Source organism: Nelusetta ayraudi, unplaced genomic scaffold (assembly GCF_046127955.1).
Source record: "Nelusetta ayraudi isolate G7.1 ecotype Tasmania unplaced genomic scaffold, CSIRO-AGI_Nayr_v1 ptg000004l, whole genome shotgun sequence".
Taxonomy (NCBI): domain Eukaryota; kingdom Metazoa; phylum Chordata; class Actinopteri; order Tetraodontiformes; family Monacanthidae; genus Nelusetta; species Nelusetta ayraudi.
Genome location: NW_027466054.1, coordinates 9,850,606 through 9,872,500, shown reverse-complemented (window position 1 = coordinate 9,872,500; position 21,895 = coordinate 9,850,606). Strand labels below are relative to the sequence as shown.

Sequence of the window (21,895 nt, the reverse complement as noted above, 5' to 3'; positions counted from 1 at the left end):
GTGTCAATGGAAGGTATGAATTTAGAATTCAAAGGCACAAAATCAAAACTAGATGCTGAGTCTATATCTGAAGTTTCCAACGTTCTGTTTCTTCACACACTGTCGAGTGCAGAGTGGTGAATGTTCTCTGCAAAAATCATCACATATTTCCAAATGTTGAATGAGCAGCAGTAACAAAGCAGACACAGCAGAGGGAGTCTGGTAGGCACCAGTGAGTATATTATCAGTTTCCAGTCATACAGGACAGTTACACAATCCACAAAAGCAATTCTCTCATCCCAAACACTTTACTTTCTCATACACAGCTTGATAAATGTGTGTGTGTACTTATATGTATGTCAATGTGTATATATGTATATGTATATTTACATATACACATATATACACACACATATAATTTCATTTTATTTCCCTCTTCATCATACTTTGGACCATGTCGGCATCATCTCCACAACTGCTCGCCCTCAGCAGAGACACACCCTTTTTATTGACAAGCGTCCCTGTGTAAATATGCCAGATGTGCCGTGTCACTGTGAGGACACCGCCGATGCCGCCTCCTCACTTTCTGATACGAGCGCGAGAAGATTAAGATTTGACACATTGTTACTGACCTGCATTTTTTACAGTCACAAATAAAAGGATAATAACGACCTGAAACGCACGTCTCCTCACACATATTGTCTCATACAAGCCCACAGGGGGTATTTGCATTGAGAGCACTATGATGCATATTCTAATTACTCGTACATGTACTGCAAAAAACAAATGGCACTGGATGGCTGCTGTGCTTCCTAGCTAGAGAGACGGGCAGCTCCCCCACCGAAAATATCTGCGAACCTACTTTGGCACTTTGGGACATGCGGTTTTTATAGATAAAAAAATCTGTCTGTGACTGAGATTCATTCATTGAAATGGATGCTGCTAGTTTGTCCCCTTCTGTGGTTAGAAACACAGTGTCATGTGGTGAACGTGTCAGGGAATTGACAGGGCGGGTTGCCCACCCGCAAGGCTGCGCACGTGTCAACGCGACACTTCCTCGGACTGCTTGGAAATTCAGCGAAAAACATCGTCAGAAAAGCTCACCACAACACTGACTGGACAGAAAGTGTACAAGTGCTCGTATTCTATAGACAAGAGTTCAAGGTCAACATGAGGAAACTGATCATTACTCAAACAGTTGGTTCAATTTTCCACTTACACTGTATGAATATTACAAGTATTTTTAGCACAACTCATCAGCATCACTGCGCAGGTCACTGTCGTCAATACGTGAGGAGGCTTAAACGGAAACGGGGCAGGTTCTGGTGGGTCCGACCTGCTGGGCGGCGTTTCAGGAGCAACACCTTTGTGTACGAAAACATACAACGAAAAAAAAATACATCTAACAGAGCGGATGTGAGTGTCGTGACAATGTGGATGAGCCCACCACGGCGGACTTGACACAAGTGTGATTGCTTCTGAGCACATTTGCCTGTTCATGTAAAAGGTTAGAGATAATGTTGGGTGTTTTTTTGTGCTAGAGGATTTCTATCACGTGTTATGTCTGTATGTATGTCAGAGAGCTGGAGCCAGAAGGTCTCTGGGTCTAGCTTAGCAGCATGGAAACCTCATAAAAGACCAACATGAGGGAGCTAATTTGGCTGTTTTTGAAATATCGACTTTGTGATGGACGTCTCCACCAAGTCCACACCTGTCATATCAATTGCACAGAAATGACTGTCTGACTGATGTTAGCTGCTATAGCTCTCACCAAGTGCCCAGTCATCCTTTGCGCATGCAACATGCTCCAAATTCTACTTTCGCCAACTAAATTTTGTACTCATTGCAGAATAATGGCAATTTCCGTGTTTAGTGATTTTTCTTTTTTGTCTGTCTTTATTTCATTGAATTGAAAGTTTCTGCGTTGGAATGGATAAGTAGAAAAATAGGTAGTCATTTGGTGCTCGTTAACAGCGAAGCAAACCGTAAAGTACATTATAGATCAATAATATCTTGTACATTATATATACATTATATATTTTTTAATTATAATCCTGATTCTGTGCAAACAAATAAACAATGTCAACCAGAATAGCTCATTCTCATGTTCTTCCGTCTGTTTCCACAGCTAAGCTAATTGCCTTCTCACTCCTGCTCTGGAACTGCATACATATGCTTTTTTCTTTTTAATATCAATCATCTGAAACAATGCTCAAAAATGCAAATAAGCACATGATTGGAAAATTTTAAATAAGTCTGGATATGAAGTCACTGTGATTATTTAGTGGGATTTTTTTACGGCATGTTTGCGACCTGATGGGGGCGTGTGTGGGGTGTCAAGGCCAGGCGATTATGTGTGTGGGAAGGTCATTGGGCTGTGTGAGGGTACTCAGGGTTAACAAATGAGAAGCCTTGGAATTCTTCTTGGTCCAGGTTGGCTATAAGCTCCTGATCTGGGGGGGTCAGCTCTGGGGGGTAGCGTGTGAAAAAACGATCAAAGTTCTCAGCTTCGCGCCCACACTGCCGTGGAGAGGAGAGCACAGAGAGAGACATGGAGAGAGAGAGAGAGAGAGGGAGAGAGGCGGGGAGAGGATGGAATGAGTTCAGTGTTCAGGGGGGAGGTGCGGAGGAAAAAAAGGACAACAAACAAACAAACAAACAGAGAGAAAAAAGAGAAATACAACTAAAAAAAATGGCAACAACCAATCAAATCACTCACAGCCGAGACTGTGGATTTCCATTGGTCCGTGTGTGAGCCGGTGACATTTCAGCGTCATCATTGGTCGCTACGCTAACAGACACGGGTTGAGTCTGTCGGGGTAGTGAGCAATGGCAGGACGATGGTTGGGTTCAGGGGATGAGCGCTCTCCCTCACACTTACCTGCCTGGGACTGAAGGCTGAGGCTGAGGGTGTTGGTCGACAGCTGAAGAATGTGTGTGCGTGTGCGGGAGTTTGAGTGTTTGAGTGTGTGTGTGTCTTGTACTCACAGCTTTGGGCTTGAATGGCGGCTGCACCTCCTTGTTCTCCAGCTTTTCCCAGTCGATGTAGCGGAAGAAGGCATGCTCCTTGATGTCTCTCTCGCCCTCCGGCCCGCAGCCCAGACGCTTACCTGGGTGTTTGGTCATGAGCTGAAACACACGAACACGCGCGAGGTTGACCATGGATCACTCAGGCTCCTCCCCAAAAGGAGGGTGTTTTCAGTCAGTCTTAAAATTGTATTGACCAATCAGCTGCTGGATGCTGCAGCAGAGGTGCTTTCATCACAACTGGATGGCACTTGCACGTTTCAAGAACAAAGAATTGAAGGCTTTTCTCATTGGAAAAGAGGTTTTCCCTACAATTTAAACTGGGAGAAACGAATAAGTGCGCACTGGCCAGCCATGGGCCAATGATGTGCGGCTGATAACTCATGCTATGCATTATGTCAGGCTTCAAGACTTTTGCAACTGTGCATAAATTTGCAGTGCAAAATCTGATTGGTCTATTTGAATGCAATAGAAGGTTTGTCCAATCTATCAACCCATTTTTCCAAGCACCTTTCCAGATCAAAATGCTAAATAACACCCATCTGGTTTGATTTGAGAAACGTTTCAGGTCAGATGTAAACACAGTTAGAACTTAGAGGGAAAATAAGAGTCTTTCTCAGTCCTGTATGTGATTCTCCCTTCGACTACGTCCACTCAGAGCAAGTCGTGTCAGGTTACATTTTTCGTGCCAGTTTAAAATGACGTCAGGAACTTCAGTCGACACGGTGCCTTGAGGGTAAAAAAAGAAAATACTCTACTAATCTTCTCAGTCACTCTGGGCTACTCACTGCTCCCCCCCCCCCCCCCCCCCCCACAAAAAAAGGTTCTATTTTGAGTTTCTTGTAGCGACTTATTACCTAACGGAGGGCGACTTCCGAGACAGCTTACGGCTTCAAAATCATGTCAGGTGGGATTGTGTGTGTGTGTGTGCGTGTGTGTGAGTTCTGTCAGCTTGACTAATACCTGGGGCAAAAAGCATTGTTAAACCAGAACTAGAATCGACCTGAGAGGTGGAGGAAATAATAAAATGGCCATTTCTTATTTGCCAGACAGTTGCAGTATTGTGGGGATGGAAGATGGAAGGTGCTCTGGCAGAGATGGAGAAGTGAGCTCAGGCGTTTCCAGGTGCTCTGTCCTACAGTGAGGAAACACCTGAGCTCACTCCTCCATCTCCGCCAGAGCACCTTCCATCTTTTTAGCAGCACACACAGTGTGTGTGTGCGTGCGCGCACACGCTTGTGTCCTCCTCCCTCACCCCCTTGCAGATGGCTACGGCCTCTTTGGACATGGACTTGGGGTAGGAGACGTGATGCTCCATGATGGACTGGAACAACTCGTCTTCGTCCTCCCCGTCAAAAGGCGGCTGGCGTGAGGAAAAAGAAAAAGAAAAAGATGTCACGCTCATGCACAAAACCTCTTTTCTCAAAGACAACGGAGGCCGAGCGGACCTGTCCGGCCAGCATCTCGTACAGCAGCACCCCAAAGGCCCACCAGTCCACAGACTTGCCATACGGTTGATAGGCTATGATCTAGGAGACAAGGCAGGTGAGTATCACGTCAGATTAACTCAGTAAAATAAATTCATTCATTAATTCATTCATTCATTCATTCATTCATTCATTAATTAATGAATTCATTTTTAATAGCGATTAATCGCACTCCAATCCGGGAGTTAATCGCGATTAATCTCGATTAAAATCGTTCATTAGAAGTCTGCTGAAGGCATTCAAAATTTTTGTGTGCAACATAAATAATGACCAGAAGTAAGTCCTTGAGGACTGGTTTCTGTTTATTATTGAAAATAAACATGCATAGTAGGCAAGTTGGCTGGGGCGACATGTAACCATCAGGCAATTTGACACAGGTCTGTCTTATGTGGACAAAGTTCTTTCATGAACTACCTGGAAGGACCAACAGAGGGTGCAACAACACCATGCAACGGCATCCATGTCAGCTGGCGTTGTAACTCAGACAGACTGGGCCATGCATAAAAGTGTCTTTGAGTGTGTTAGTGCGTGTTTAATGTTCCTTTGGTGTTGCACATTATGTTTTGTTCGTGTCGGTCCGAACCGTGAGTCAATGTGGACTCTGTCCGAGTTAGCCCCCTGCTACCGCCATGTAGGGGTGTGTTCCAACAAGTTCAAGCTACAAAATAAAAGGTGACATAAATGTGACGCACCAAAGACGAGATCTGCGCAACGAGTAGTTCCTCTGTCGAATCACCACACTATGTAGTCCCAGCTCCCAAACCCAACTTTGAGAATAGATTAACGGCAACAATTTTTTTATAGTGCGATAAAAGTCCCGCAGTAACGCAGCACGTTAACGGCGTTAACCGCCCAGCATAAATATATATGTGTGTGTGTGTGTGTGTATATATATATATATATATATATATATATATATATATATATATATATATATATATATATATATACATATATATATATATATATATACATGTATTTTTCTTCTTTTTTTAAAAAAAAGACACCTCGGGAGCGATGTAGTCCGGGGTTCCGCAGAAGGTCTTGGTGGTGATCCCGTCGTACATGTTCTCTTTGCACATGCCAAAGTCGGCAATCTTTATGTGGCCCTCGGCATCCAGCATCACATTGTCAAGCTTCAGGTCACTGAGGGGAAACAATACACGCGCACGTTCACACACACACACACACACACACACACACACACACACACACACACACAAACACGAACACACACACACACACACACACACACACACACACACACACACACACACACACACACACACACACACACACACACGTGTTCTATAAAAGTGCAGCACGTCCAGTGCCAGAGCTGTGAAGCAGGACCAGCGGACTCACCGATACACGATGCCTTTGGAGTGAAGGAAGAAGAGCCCGATGGCGATTTCGGCTGCGTAGAATCTGAAATACATGCAAACACAAAAGCTGCTCACCACATCTGTGTGTGTCTCTTGTGTGTCAAAATTGAAAAACTAGAACGTTAAATAAAATAAGGAATTTCACCTCAAATTATCTCTGGAATAATACACACAAGACAGTTACTTAAAATCAGCTGTTTTCATGTGAGAAAAAGATGATTTGATTGGGAAATCTTTTTATCTTGTTATCATTATTATTATTATAATTATTATTATTATTATTATTATTATTACTACTACTATTATGGTACTTCCTGCCCCGGTTTCTGAAAACAAATCAGACTGAATGAAAACAAGTTCACTCACACTGCATGAGGCTCCTTAAACTTGCCGACCTGCTGGATCTGGTACATGAGGTCACCTCCGTTGATATACTCCATGACGAAATAGAGTCGGTCCTGGCAGGCGACAATAAGATGGTTCAGGGAAACAACATGAGGGAGTTCCGAGGTGCTTTAGGGGTGTTTTCACACCTGAACTGACTGGAGGATCAACAAAATGAAGGCAGTGAATATCTTAAATATGTGTGACTACAAAGACTGAACTTTCATCAAAACAGTGAAGATCACCAGGAAGTGGTGGTCAGGTAAGATCACTTGTCAATATGGACCGTGAGGTCGTGCTGTCCTCATAGGACGACTGTTCAGCACAGCAACTTTCTTTCAGTGAGTTAAGCCACGACTTGTTTTGTTGTTGTGGTCCACTGCCAGAACACAGTGTGAGCAGAAAACAACCCAAGGGGGAAAACAGGCAAACTGATTGGGATGTGTGTGGGCGCAAAGCAAAGCATCCAGGTGTGACAGTGCCTGGAGTGTTGGTCGTTGTGAGTGCACGTGCGCTACCATGGTCTGGAAGCAGGAGTGCAGTTGCGTGAGGAAGGGCGGCTTCCCGGACAGAGCCAGCACCCTCTTCTCCACCATGGTGCACTCCACGTCATCGTCCTGGATCACCACATCCTTCTTCAGGATTTTGATGGCGTAGAGCTCGTCGGTGCCCTTCCGCTCGGCCAGCATCACCTGAGCCGAGTCAAGCGTAGGGAAATCAGCAAGGGGCGCCGGCATCGCGCTGGCTTTTTTTCAGCAACTGACACGAGTAACTACCGACGGGCATCACACCTTGCCGAAGCTCCCCTTCCCCAGGACCATGATGAAGTTGAAATCCGAGAGCTTGACCCGGTCCTGGTTGCCGTTGCTGTCGTACTTGCACACTGAGGAGGAGGAGGAGGAGGAGTCTGTGGGCTTCCCCGGGCCCACCCTCGCCCGCTGAGAGAGAACAAAATGCATCAGTGGAGGAAAATTAAAAGGTGACTGGAAATAAATCCTGGATGCCCCTATGTGGTCCTAAACAGAGGTGGCAATAGTATTTGCATTCTGTACTAAAATAAGAGCATGGATGCTTGTGTAAAGGAATACTCTGGAAAAAGCAAAAGTACTGTTTCAACTGCTTTACTCAGAAAGCCACGGTACTCTATAATAGTCTTGCTCTAAAATATAATCCACTTTCATATTTAACTACACAACAGCAGAGTTCAAATTGCTCCAATTCAGCAACAATAGCTATAATGAATAATAATAAGTGGATGACTTTGAACAGAATTTGAGTATTTTAAACTCTTTTAAACAAACAAGTAACAAGCATGTTTTTCTGGTGTTAAAGGTAGAAAGTACAGATATTTGTGAACAAATATAAAGAAGTTAAAGTAAAAATTTGTCAAAAAAAAATGTACAGATACCTGAAAAATTTACATAAGTAAAGTAATAGTGTATTTATACTTGGTTACTTCCCATCGCTGGCCCTCACCTCAAACTTTTGCCGCAGCTCTTCGTTACCCTCCTCGCCCTCTGGTTGGACAGGAACGTTGAAGTATTCTCCTTCCTCCTGGGACAGCAGCTTGAACCTAAATCCCACAGTATGAAAAACAGAGCAGCGTCGGGATTGTTAAGAGATTGTTCCCGTTTGTTTCCATCTCCTCTCCTCCTCCTGACATCTCACCATCCGTCTACGCCTTGTTTCTGCAGCTCCGAGATCCCAAAGGAGAGGGATCCCATGAAGTCGTTCCTGCTGGTCAGGTCCCAGTCCCACACTTCCACTGACAGCCGGCGGTCCTTGTCACTTTCTTTCAGGTTGCTGTTAAAGAAAGCAGAAAAAGAGGAGAGCAGTCAGGGGGAACATGGACAAATCTATCTGAGGAGCGTTCAACCAAAAAGTAAGAACATTGAAGAATTTCAGGGTTTCTACATTTTATGTTTTGTGCATTATTTATTTGCTGGTTATTTATTTCCACAAAGTGGTGGAAAAGAAATTCAATGAAACAAAAATCACACTGTGCAGGTCATTTTTTCAAGCTGTGATTCACTGAGACAACAATGAAGGAGTCAGTGTTAGTTTAAGCTGTTCCATAATAAAGTTGTGTTTTCTGGTGAGGTGTGTGTGTGTAGCCCGGTGCAGAATTCCAGAAGTCTTACAAAGTGAAGGTCTCATTCCACACGGGGTTCAGGCAACATTTGATGGTCTTGGTCTTCTGCTTGCTCTCACTTTTGGGATCCGGAATCAGCTTGAGCTTGACGTAGGGGTCTGACAGGCCATTGGGGTCCATGGGCACCAGGTTCTTGGCCTCTTTGACTGCAGGGGGCGATCAACAGGGAACATTTTTAGCCAGTTGAGGTGGTCAGGTGGTTTAGCCAGTTGAGGTGGTCAGACAAACCTTCTATTACATTCAAATAGACCAATCAGATTTTGCACTACAAATTTATGCACAGTTGCAAAACTCTTAAAGCCTGACATAATGCATAGCATGAGTTATTAGCTGCACATCAATGGGCCATGGCTGGCCGGTGCGCACTCGCAAGCACACGGAATGAACCACAGCGTGGTATATCTATAACTTGCACTTGAAGCAGTTTACTTTCTGTTCCAAAATCAATCTACAGCTGTCTGAGAGCGAGCTGGGAGGAGGTGAGGAGGGCACGCGGAGGGAGGCGTGGCCTAGTGGTGATGTGGGTCAGCCGTTGGATCATTGATCAATTAATGGACTTTCCAGTTTTAGGGTAAGGCTGACAGAGCTGTCAGTGTGTGTGTGTGTGTGTGAGAGTGAGTGAGTGAGTGAGTGAGTGAGTGAGTGAGAGAGAGAGAGAGAGAGACAGACAGACAGAGACAGAGAGAGAGACAGAGAGAGACAGAGAGAGAGAGAGGAGACAGAACACTCACTAGTGACAGTGAGGGTGTCGTCAGTGATCTGAGCAGAGATCTGGATACGTCCTCTCCTCTCAGTGTGATCCGTCCCGCACAGGCTCGGCACGTTGGCCACGCACCGCTTGTGGATGTTCATCATACAGTCTGAACACGGGATACAGGGTGAAAAAAAAGGATATATTACTGTAGTGTTGCACAATTCTTCATAACAGAGTAGATGCCCTCACTATTGCCGCCCCTTAATTCCTGGCCCTAGTGAGTCATTTTGTAGAACTGGCTGTAAGGAAGGAAAGTGTGAAAGACATAAACTGACAGCGATGTGGAAAGCTGGTGTGAAGCTCACTGACTCATTCACTCTTCTGGCTGTGAACACTGATCTTTGACGAAGCTATGTGGCAAACTGACATTGAAAATGTAAATATGTTTCTATCAAATAAACATCCGCACTCATTAAAGCTATTTAGGTGAACGCACAAAACAGTAAGGGTTCATTAATTTCTGAAAGGTTTCATTTCCTTTTCCTTCCACTAGGTGTCAGACTGCTCTGCCCTATAAAACGCCACACTTGGCTGCTCTTTTTAGGGCTTTTCAGAGGTCATAAGTGTCATCAGCCCGTCTTTTCTGTCGAGAATTACTCTTCCACACCATTGCAATTATTCCCCATCATGCCGCACAGATACCATTTATTCCTGTTCCTTTACATCGCTCTCCGGCTCAGCTGCACCATTCATTAAAAGTTAATCCCCCTCGAAAGAGCGATGACCCAGAAAAAAACCGAGGGTACGGGAACACGACTCGTTTCATCACTGCAGCAGAAATTCTAAAACTGCTTTTCAACCAGGAGAAATGTGGCCCTCTTCAGAGCAGGACCACTGAGCTGTGGGGGAACAGGAGAGTGAGCAACGTTTTGGTGTCTAGCAAAACTGGAAAAATAAAACTTTGCATAAAGGGGAATAGAAATACAGTCATTTATTTGTAGCGCCTTTGGTCAGGCTTCAGAATTATGAAAATTTTAACTGTAGCTAATTGAGTATGACTTCTAATTAGCCATAATATTAGCATCCCACCTCCAGAATCCCAGCATTTGGTTTGCAGTCTAATACTGAAATATTTGCTCAAACAAACTGAATTTGCTGGAGTAGATGAAGCTTCCTGTCAGAAGTTTGATTTCAAAGATGTGGTACATATATGTTGAGGTAATGGTGCATTTTGTTAAACGGCTCACTTGAGCATCACATGTAGGAACAAGACCATTGCAGCGTTTTAGCTGCTTTCGCTGAGTAAATATAGCGGGCTACCATACGTGTGTGAAAACGTGCATTAAATTAGAGTTCGTCAAACAAGAAGAGCTCAGCATACTGATGTTTGTCAGGACCAATAAACCCACTTCCTGTTTTGGGCTGTTGTTAACGGGCGATTCGTCTGCCATAAACATGAGACAACCACACGAATCAACGAGTTGTTCATTCACTATTGTCATCAAATGGTTGTGCCTGATTATGTAATTAGATGTGGATGTGTACCCAGCGGCCTCACAGATGAGTCCAAAGGGGAAAGTAAAAGTTTGGCTGCCTAATTAAAGGTTTTTTTTGGTTCAAAATGCAAAAAAACAGTTGTCATTTACAATGTGGTGGCAACGTATCATTAAACCATTATTCATGCAGAGCTGCTCCGAATCTGCCCTTCTGACTCTGATAAGTACAATGATGTGTTCAACAGTAAGTTTTGTCCTGACTTTCCACCTGTGTTTGTTGTTGGTTAGAATGTTTATTGAAAGGTTTCGGAGCCGCGTCTTTAAAAAAAAACCCAACAACCCGCAGCAGCTGAAGAGGAAGTAGCGGAGCAGACAACTGGGGAGCTGCAGAGACGCCGTTTACTATTCTGGAGGTTCACTGCTGATCCGTGCAATATCTCTTGGCTGTTCAGAAATTTTAGATGCAACTTTTGAGTGAAACCAACTTGTGGAGCCAATCAGTGAGAAAATCAACGGAGACACAGCATTAGATTTCCAAAATAGTCATTGTTAGTTTTGCGAAAATACTGCAATTTTCTTCATTTTGCCAGATATCAAATCTCAAAAGGAGTCAAACCTTTCTGTGCAGACTGACCTCATCAAGATGAAAGCCATCTAGTGGACTGGAGAGTCAGCCGTTTTATTATTTTAGTGCAAAAGAGTCAACTTTGCACATGCAATATGCAATGAACTAATAACCAAGGGTCAATGCATGGATAGAACATTGGCGTGCAAACACTGTGTCCTAGTGTTCAACAGCAACTGGATGTTTTAAGTCAAAAAGTGGCAGATAAAACAATCAGACATGACGGGGAGGAGCATCGCAGTCGTGGCACAGTAAAAGTCTGGATTCCTCTGTACGTACGGTCACATTTCATGCCCTGGTGTATCAGCCCATAGAGCAGGGAGCCGCAGTGGTCGCAGAAAGTCGGGCTGGAGTACGTGTGGACCTTGAACTTGTGTTTACTCCGAGGATCCTGCAGAGAGGAGACACAGGGAGGGAAGAGTCTTTATTCACTGCAATACTTCAAGAAGCAAAGTTAGCTTTTTCTAGGCTGATCATTTTAACTACAACAGATCAATGAGATTCTCTCTCGAAAGGTCTCCTACGTCAATGGAGATCCCACGTAACCATTCTGGCCTTTTACAGTGGAAAAAAAGATTCTAGCTGCAGACTTAAAAACAACACATGCTAAACATAACTTATCTGCGTAGTGTGGTGAATTCACACAACTCAAAGGTTCTTGTGAGAAAAGTTACGGTTGCATGTTTTCCTCTGATCTCATTTTTGACTCATTTTTCACTGTGTGTCATGAAAACGCATATTTTTTGCTCAGTGCATGGTGTCAGCGTTGCTGTTTGGAGACCAAATTACCTGTTGAGTCTTCAGGATGGATGCATGCTTAATTGTCATGTTAAGTTTGAGTACACAGCTGTCAAAGGTTTTCACTGTATTGGCACAGGGTGGAATTCTACCCCTCTGTGAAACTCCAGAGGGGTTATGTGGAGCAGCGAGTAGAAAATGAGACGACCATTGGGGTGAACTTTAAAACAAGAACGATGATGGTTTTGTTTGTAGAAAGGTTTGTCATCTACCCAATAGGTTAACTCTGGCTGCCTTCTAGAAGTACAAGTTTTAAGTCTGGTACTGGTGGGTTGCAGTCAGCCTGACTTGAAACCCAAAGGTACACAGTGGGTGTGAAGCAGACACTATAGTGTCGGTTCCTTGACCAAACTGTTGCCAATAAACAACAATTCCGCCTTAAATACCGCGTGGGGCATCCTTATCGTATTCCTGTAGCGTAACCGAGAGCTGAGAACTCTCACAACACTCCGAGAGCGGTCATTAAGTTTGGAGGACGCTCCGAAATAGGACGCAGCCAAAAAGCTTTGATGACATAACAAAAACAAAGACAGAGGGCCGAGAGATTAACAAACATCGGCGGTACGGTTTGGAGAATCTGCGCTGACTCATTGATCACGTGCTCACCGACAGAGCGAACGAGCGACAGCGGCTCATTAACCCCGAGGCAGCCACGCAGCACAATCTCCCCCAGACTGGCAGGTAGGGATGTGATTCCGGGCCTGACAGCTCAGCAGGTGAGGAGGGCAGAGGTCACGCCACACGGAGTGTGTGTGTGTGTGTGTGTGTTTGTGTATGTGTGTGTAATCAACAACAGGAACCACAAGGACCTTTACAATCGCTCACGGGTGTGCTGACCATGCTAAAGGAGCAAAACATTTGCTTAGTGTGTGTGTGTGTGTGTGTGTGTGTGTGTGTGTGTGTGTGTGTGTGTGTGTGTGTGTGTGTGTGTGTGATAAAATGAGTTGAGGCACTGACATGAATAAAGATGGCCAACATGTTTCCATTTCCTGCTGTTGTGCAAAAGTGAAGCCAAGTGGGACGGCAAACATCGCGGGTTGCTGGGAGTGCTGCAGCAGCACCCCCTGCTGACGAGGATCGGTACAAAGGCCTTTTCGTGTTTGCCGTAAGTGACGCACTGTTTGGAGATCTGTGCCGCCTTTCACACAGCAGATTGTAGATACTCTCCAAAAGAGAGCGACGTGATTCCACAGTTCTCTGGGATGAAATATTCCATATCTCTGCTTCTCGACACCGAAGGAAATAATGCACACCCATCCTCATCGATTGCCAGGTTAAGGCTAAGGTGAAGGTTTACAACCTGGACCAGTTGCCGGTTCTTAACAGAGACAAACAACCATCGACAACTCTGGGCCGATTTGGGCTCAATCAGTGCACACGTCTTTGAAGTGCGAGAGGATGCCGCAGTACGTGAGGAGAAAGAACCCAAGCCGACGCAGCAAACTTCGACTTTCGGCTCGTAACCTTCTTAAGTTTGAGGCGACGGCGTGTAAACCGTGTCGCCAGGATCACGTGCATTGTGTAAAACGAGGCCTGTTTTCGTCTTTCGTTGTCGATTCGCTACTTCCACATTTCATTTCCACCCCCTGCTGGAGCTGCCCAGCGTTGACGTGCGTTCGATGCCGTCGTGGCGCTGAGATTTGCGACTCGGCTGCAGAATGCTGACACATCATTCTAGTCGGAGGCACATTTTTCGACTCCCTCTTTTTTTTTTTTTTTTCTATTCTTAGTTTACTTCCCTTCTGCCTGTGCACTTTCACTTCACTCAGCACTGGCAGCCAAAATCTACACATCCTCAGATCTGCACTTAGTGTCTGTACCTCAATTCTCAACTTTTCTTCCATCTTTTACATGTGTGACATATTCATTTTGCATTGGTCTTTACCTTGTGGCTTCTAGAAGTGGGATCTTTAAGTGCTGCTTTCTTGACCAGGTGTGAAAAGCAAAGCTCACTCTTAATCTCAGTGAGACCGACCTGATTAAATAAAGTTTGGATTCTAATAGACGATAAAAAAATATTTTAATGGGTTCATTTTGCCACCTAAACCTTGTAGTGTTAGTTGCAAGTGCAAGCATGTGCTTGCATGTACGCCATAAATATAATGTGTGATATTGGCAGGTGCACCTCTTCTGTCATTCATCCTTTGACACAACCAATGAGAAAAACTCTAGAACAGGGCTGTCAAACTCATTTAAGTTCACGGGCCAATAGAGAAAAATCCATTACTAAGTGTGCCGATCCGGTAAAATCATGCTATGACAACTTGACATTGTTTTCTTTGTTTTGCAATGAGAGTGGCAAATAGGAGCCGTAACAGGGAAGGTAGGAAGACAGCGTAGCTTCAGAGTGGCAGTACTTGGTCCCACTTGCTCAGTCCCTGTATTCACAGTTTGTTAGCATAGCAAAAAACGCTTTTGCAACATCAAGTGGACAGTACAAGTTTCTTTTATTAAAAAAGAAATTGCAGCTTGTTTTCAAACTTCTCAAAATCATCTTGCAGGCCAGAAGAAACACATTCACCGGCCTGATCCGGCCCCCGGGCCACATGTTTGACACCCCTGCTCTAGAATCTATTTTCCTCAGGTTTCATTACAAAAACACACAGTCCCCCCTAGTGTCTCTGACATGTAGTGCCACTGCATCTGCTATTGCAAAGAGCACCATATTGCTTCGAGTTTCCCTCTAAATATCAGCTGCTAAAAATAGGGGGAAAAAACAGAGAAAATAGTGGCTGGTTGCCACGTTCAGTCTGTGATGGAGATATGAAGGCTAAAAGAAGCTGCGGCACGCTGCCACAGTTTTAATTTCCTGGGAGCTTCTGCTGCCAGGCTGGCACAAAGTAATTGGGGTGCGTTTATGAGAGAAACCTATCTGAACTGCTTAGTGCCATTACTGTCCCGTCACCTGTGCTGTGCGCACCGTGCATGTTAAAGCGGCGTGGCTGGAGGAAGCAGGCGGCTGAGATCTTTTCAGTGCGTCGTGTGTTTTTGTACTCACATCAGAGGCAGGTCCTTTGTCGGCGCCCGGACAGGAGAACGTGACAAATTCATGACAGCGTTTGTGGACCACAAAACAGCACACTGCAGAGAAAGGGATGAGAGAGAGATAAAAGAAATTTAAAAAAGCCGTTTATGTCAAAATTTCAAATGAAATGACAAAGATGCATTTTACAAAAACAGCCACTCGTATCTCAGCGCTTTCCTGTTTGCTCCTCGGCGGCCGTCCACGCCTATATTTAGCCCCGACGCTTCACTTTAGATGTTTTTATCTTCTACGGCCTCATGGTGGGGCGTCTCATCATCATATTAATCACCTCCACATTAAAGGCTGCTGCAGGAAACTTCCCACAGAGACGGCTCCGCATGGCAGCGGGCCTGGACGCCCCGCCAATCGCCCGCTTGAAGTCGGAAAATAATACTGGCGCACATCCTGCAGCTAATGATGCCACGCAGTTTGGTTTCACCCGTTTTAATGGGGCTTTTTTATTTGTCGAGTGGTGAAATAGCCTCAATCTCAGACGTTAAGAATGCACTTAAAAAAAAAATAAAACAAAAAAAAAGGCCGGCCGTCTACTTGTGGAGAATGTTGCTTAGTTGTTGACGGTATTGCTTCAAACTACCGTTATTTTGTAAGAGAACAGCAGTGAATGAGAGCGGTCTGATTCGGAAGCAGATGCCTCATCAGAAACAGGGGGACAAAAAAAGTCTTCCTCAACACCTTCCATACAGGAGAAAATAACAATTTAAATGATAAATCTACAGATGGCTGATCAGATGCAAAATGATTTTCAGTGAAAAGACGACAGAGGCTGAGATAGAGAGACAGACGAGCTCTGCTACTGCTCTAAATGTCAACAAAAAGCCAAAATGTGTCACAATCAGTGCTGACGGTGAGTAATTTCACGTTAATGCCAACTGATCGACTGACTTCAGTCTGTTTACTACATCTAAAGATCACATCTCGTCGTTCGAGGAGTCCCAAAGGGCTCATTGATTTTCAGCGTTACTGGCTCTCAGTCTCCGCTCTAATTCATCCCAAAGGTGTTCTATCGGGTTCAGGTCAGAACTCTGTGCAGGCCAGTCAAGTTCATCCACACCAGACTCTGTCATCCATGTCTTTAAGGACCTTGCTTTGTGCACTGGTGCACAGTCATGTTGGAAGAGGAAGGGGTCCGCTCAAACTGTTCCCACAAGGTTGGGAGCATGGAATTGTCCAAAATGTTTTGGTATCCTGAAGCATTCAAAGTTCCTTTCACTGGAACTAAGGGGCCAAGCCCGACTCCTGAACAACCCCACACCATAATTCCTCCTCCACCAAATTTCACACTTGGCACAATGCAGTCCGAAATGTACCGTTCTCCTGGCAACCTCCAAACCCAGACTCGTCCATCAGATTGCCAGATGGAAAAGCGTGCTTCATCACTCCAGAGAACGCGTCTCCACTGCTCTACAGTCCAGTGGCGGCGTGCTTTACAGTGTGGCTTGGATGCAGCTGCTCTGCCATGGAAACCCATTCCATGAAGGTCTCTGCGTACTGTACTTGGGCTAATCTGAAGGCCACATGAAGGTTGGAGCTCTGCAGCAATTGACTGTGCAGAAAGTGGGCGACCTCTTTGCACCTTTGCGCCTGAGCATCCGCTGAGCCCTCTCCGTCAGTTTACGTGGCCGACCACTTCGTGGCTGAGTTGCTGTTGTTCCCAAACTCTTCCATGTCTTATAATAAAGCTGACAGTAGACTGTGGAATATTGAGGAGCGAGGAAATTTCACGACTGGATTTGTTGCACAGGTGGCATCCTCTGACAGTTGCACGCTGGAAGTCACTGAGCTCCTGAGAGCGACCCATTCTTTCACAAATGTTTGTCAAAACAGTCTGCATGCCTAGGTGATTTTATACACACGTGGCCAGGCCAAGTGATTAGGACACCTGATTCTGATCATTTGGATGGGTGAGCAAATACTTTTGGTAATATAGTGTGTATACATATATATATATATATATATACATATACATATATATATATATATATATATATATATACATATATATATATATATATATACATATACATATATATATATATATATATATACATATATATATACATATATATATATATATATATACATATATATATATATATATATACATATACATATATATATATATATATATATACATATACATACATATATATATATATATATACATATACATATATATATATATATATACATATACATATACATATATATATATATATATACATATATATATATATATATATACATATACATATATATATATATATGTATATATATATATATATATATATATATATATATATATATATATATATATATATATATATATATATATATATATATATATGTGAGAACCGTTCTAAGGGGAGGAAAACCAACCTTCGAGCTGGTAACGCCTTAAATACAGTGATAATATGTGATAATAAAGTTTTTAAATGTTTTGAAGGAGTATTGTTAGGATTTAAATGCTACTCCAACTGGTACTTCAGCATGACTCTAAAATTAAACAAACAGGTTTTCGTCTTGTGTATTCTGTTACTACCGATTTCTTCCAAAAAAAAAAAACGGAGTCAAATTCCTTGTTTGGCATGTACAAACTTGGTCAATAAAGCTGATTCTGATTCTGATTCTGATTCCAGTGGGACTGTATTCAGATCTTGCACGAAATGATCGCCAACAGAAACTACCTTTAATTTGATGGGAATTCTACAAAACGCACTCATCGCCGAAATACTTTAGACAGACACGTCGCCGGCGTTGTCGCCTGCGCATGCAAAACCTGTGGCGACGTCGGCATGGACTCCAGTGAAGCAGACACACTGTGAACCACGAGGTCCGTTAGCCGGAGAGCAGGCAGTGGCCTGGAGAGGGTGTGCGCACTGCACCGTCTCGCATGTGTGTGTGTTTGTCACGGGGACTTGATCCCCACCCCCTGCCTCTTCACACACACACACACACACACACACACACACACACACACACACACACACACACACACACACACACACACACACACACACACACACACACACACACACACACACAGGAGGCAGGCAGGGTCGGCCACTGAGAGAGGCAGGCAGATCTCTCCTCTCCTGCAAGAAGAGCCACATATGAGACGGCTCACTGATGGAGCTGCAGAGATAAATGTGCACAACAGGGCACAAAGACTGTACGACAAATATTTTCAAACAAGCAATTACTTCATGCATGATATTTTATTTATTTATTTATTTATTTTTTAAATCATTCTGTCAATTTCATTTATTTTCAGCTCTTTTGTTTGTTGCTTGTTTGTTTGTTCAGTTACGTGGAATAAGCCGTACCTCTCTGAACAGAAAACACTGAATCCTCTTAACACAAGTAGTCATCAGTGAGTCAATCTCAGTCTGGGTCAGATTTAACACACACACAGGCAAACACGCGTAAAAAATACCTTTACGTTTTAATGACTGGTCCCTGCAGATGCAGGTGAAAGACGAAGCACTGATAGAGCCAAAGCATTTGCCCCCATTGTGCCACACCTAAACACATAAATCAGGGCACCAGGAGAACCAAACCAGTGTCTGTGTGTGATTATAAAACATCAATACACAACTTGCAACTGCCAACTGTGATATGAGATCAAATTTTGAACACAAACACACACAGCTGGGCTTGAGGCAGCATGAGGGGGTGGACAATTCATTTGAGTGTCGGACTGAATGGTATGGTGAATAGTACACTTAGTATTTGTGTTCATAAAATCTTCTATGTGTCTTTCATACACACTCCTGCACATACACAGAAGGCATGGATGTATGGATGTGCACACACACACACACATACACACTCTACTGAAAGACAGGCCCAGTGACCTGCCGAGGAGGTCTTAGCTCTGTTGCCTAGCAACCAGGCTGAGCCCTACAGTCGAGTCCACACACACACACACACACACACACACACACACACACACACACACAGTTACACACAAGCACACACGCGCGCACACGTGCACACAGCCCCATTTTAGCTGACTGACTGTGGAAACAGCAAATCACAGCTGGTCCAAAAAAGATCCCTGTGATGATGTGCCAGGAGGACGGTGGGCTCAGGGTCTCACACGGACAATGGCAGCGGAAAGAGCTCCCCCCGTTGGCTGAGGAGCAGTTCGCAGGAAAACAATGGACCAAAGACACCAACCAGGTCTAAAATGTAGCAGAGGCGACGGAGAGCTCGCCGTGACGTCAACCCCTCCATGTGGGCCTTTTACACTGTGACCACCACTGGCCACATTACCACAAGACTTACCACTACAAGACTAAACACCGCATGCAGTCATTATTTCCCACCATGCTGTATTGGCGTTAATGTTTAAGAAAAGGAACTCTTTAAAAACCAAGACAAAATTCACTTTACCTATGTTGTCTATCAATATAATGCATCAATCAATCAATGTCCATCAATCAAACTTCTTTCAATCCTCAGTTAACTCTGCAGGATTGAAAGGACTCCATCCCTTAACATGTTGCTGTGCTCTGTTTGAGTGGATGTGTGCCAACACAATGAGCCGTGTTCAGACTGCCAGCCACAATCCAATTTTTAGCCCTTCCAGATTGAAACCAGATGGCTCTTTTGTAGTCTGAACAGTAACAAATCACATGAAATCCGATTTTTGGAAAATGGTTTGAAACCACCTTCGGGAGGTGGTTTCAAATCGCATTTGGACACATCATTTGTGACATCACTCTACGTGACGCAAGACCCAATGCGCCACCAGAGAGCGCCATTCCAGGTGCGGAGCTGTAATGTAATGGAGCAGACAGAAGAAGTAGAAAACAGCAGTCCCTGGACAGAGCAGGAAACTCATTTGCTGTATCTCAATTCAGGGTCTGCATCCTTGAAGTACGCATTTTGAAAGGAAGTTGTGTCATCGCACTGCGCAAAGGCTTGTCCCAATTCCCAAGATTCCTTAGGACGCTCAAAATGCGTACTCGGAATGCGCCCTCGTTTTAGCCGATTCCAAGGGTGCACCGCTACTAGCCTTCGCGTACTTATGTATCCCATCATGCTTTGCGTGCTGCTGCAAAGCATTGTGAGATCCTGGGAAGTCAGCTGAAATTAGCGGCAATGTCCTGGAAAAGACACTTCATATAAATTTAAGTATTGAAATTTCACATAAAATATGCAGTTTTAACATCTGGTTTTTATTCATTTGAATATCGAACGACATTGTTAGATGGTGAACCAATGGTTAGCTATAAAAACGTCACTTCCGGGGTTGGCCAGCAGGAAGGAATGCTGGTGACGCAACGAGGAAATACGCCGAAGACTAGACTGTCCCGTGTGGTTACGGGGAGGCGGGGTTTGGTCCGTCCCTCTAGATCGGGTCCTCGAAGGACGCTTCCTTGAGACTGAGAACGCTCGTTTCGAAGGGTGCAGACCCTGAATTGAGACACAGTGATTGGCTCATCAGCGTGTGGGGAGATAGCTCCATTCAAGCCAAGCTCCATGTATCACAACAAGTGCCGCTGTTGCAAATATATGATGTCACACACTACAAGCTATGCTGGAAGACGTCTCCACTCCGACGTCGTTGCTACAGCAACCTGTCAGATGGGTAAATAATGTGGCCCAGTCTGAACAGAACCAAATCCCATTTGGACACTTGCTAAAAACAGTGTGGACAGTCAGCCCCAACAATCAGGTTTGAAAAGGAATCTGATTTGAATTAGATTTGCCTGCAGTCTGAACGCAGCCATGCTTCAGCCAGGTGTTCATCCTGCCTTGTGAGAGCCCCATACAGCTAGTTTCTAATGTGTGAAAGGTCCAACAAAGCCTTGGTTTAAGCTTGATGCTAGCTATTTTTTTGTGTTTGCAAAATTAATCAAGTACAACTGCAGTGGAGAAGAGGATAAAAAAAAATTGGAAAAAGGGAATAATATTGAGCTGTTTAAAAACAAAGTTCCACTTAATATGTAAATGTTACTTACATAACTTTCAGGAACAGCAGTTTGCTACTTTAGGGTACAAATGATCATCAACAGAAACTACCAACAAAACTTGAATTAGGATAACAGGATGGTTAAGAAAATTAAGCAAAGCCAAATTACAGTTAACTTAAAGATACAGATCTAAATTTAGTGTCAGTTTTACGGACATATCAAACCGCTGCACCTGCAAAATGTTGCAGTGAAAAACCAGAAACTGCCACAGGTGCATATATTTTTAGGGTTTTGCAGAAGGGTTCAGATCACATCATCTGGTTTTCCAACACCTTGTGTCAGTCACGAGGAGCTGGTAATGATCACTAATGAATAGTGAAAACGATTGCTTTTGGAGCCTTTTTTTTAAACCCCATCTGAGTGGTGACTAAACACTTCTTCCCTCTGACAGTCTTCATTTCAAACATGACTGTTTGCACGTGAACATCTCCACCGCTAAAACAGCGCTGGTAGAGCAGAGGCCAACTGATTTTCCGCCGGAGGCTGAGACAAAACCATAAAACCTCATTAAAAGACAAACCAAGAGGCCCGCGCAGAAAATTTTATGTCAGCCAGTTTCACATGTGACCACTTTTCTTCCTAGCGGAGATAAATTTAGCCCTCGCCATAAAGCAGCAGTCCTTTAAAATCAGCCACAACTGGTCTCGCTGGAGTGTCGAGGCACCTAATTGCACAGCCAGCATCCATGCTACCCTTGGAACTGGTGACTTGAAGCACGGTGGGTTTGCAGAAAGGATCTTTTAAAATAAACTTTGCATATCCACTGCTAGCTAAACAGTGAGTAACTAAATAAATTGAATTTAATTCATCGCAGCTCAAACACGTGTCTAAAAGATCATTT

The 21,895-nt window shown here is 44.0% G+C and overlaps 1 protein-coding gene across 2 annotated transcripts in view; it reads right to left on the bottom strand.

Moving 5' to 3' along the window:
• Nucleotides 1-21,895, bottom strand: part of LOC142893214 (protein kinase C beta type) — a 33,538-nt gene that overhangs the window by 4,051 nt on the left and 7,592 nt on the right. The window contains exons 3-17 of one of the 2 annotated variants that reach the window (XM_076033570.1): nt 15,026-15,108; nt 11,509-11,620; nt 9,146-9,274; nt 8,404-8,560; nt 7,931-8,065; nt 7,739-7,835; nt 7,054-7,200; nt 6,781-6,954; nt 6,245-6,336; nt 5,859-5,921; nt 5,501-5,639; nt 4,455-4,535; nt 4,262-4,369; nt 2,968-3,108; nt 191-2,499 (exon numbers count right to left, since the gene is read on the bottom strand). In XM_076033570.1, coding sequence (XP_075889685.1) covers nt 2,347-2,499; nt 2,968-3,108; nt 4,262-4,369; nt 4,455-4,535; nt 5,501-5,639; nt 5,859-5,921; nt 6,245-6,336; nt 6,781-6,954; nt 7,054-7,200; nt 7,739-7,835; nt 7,931-8,065; nt 8,404-8,560; nt 9,146-9,274; nt 11,509-11,620; nt 15,026-15,108 — 1,811 coding nt within the window. In that variant the 3' untranslated portion in view covers nt 191-2,346. Of the gene's footprint in view, nt 1-190; nt 2,500-2,967; nt 3,109-4,261; nt 4,370-4,454; nt 4,536-5,500; nt 5,640-5,858; nt 5,922-6,244; nt 6,337-6,780; nt 6,955-7,053; nt 7,201-7,738; nt 7,836-7,930; nt 8,066-8,403; nt 8,561-9,145; nt 9,275-11,508; nt 11,621-15,025; nt 15,109-21,895 lie in introns of those variants that run through there. The other variant, XM_076033578.1, reaches the window with a different exon arrangement.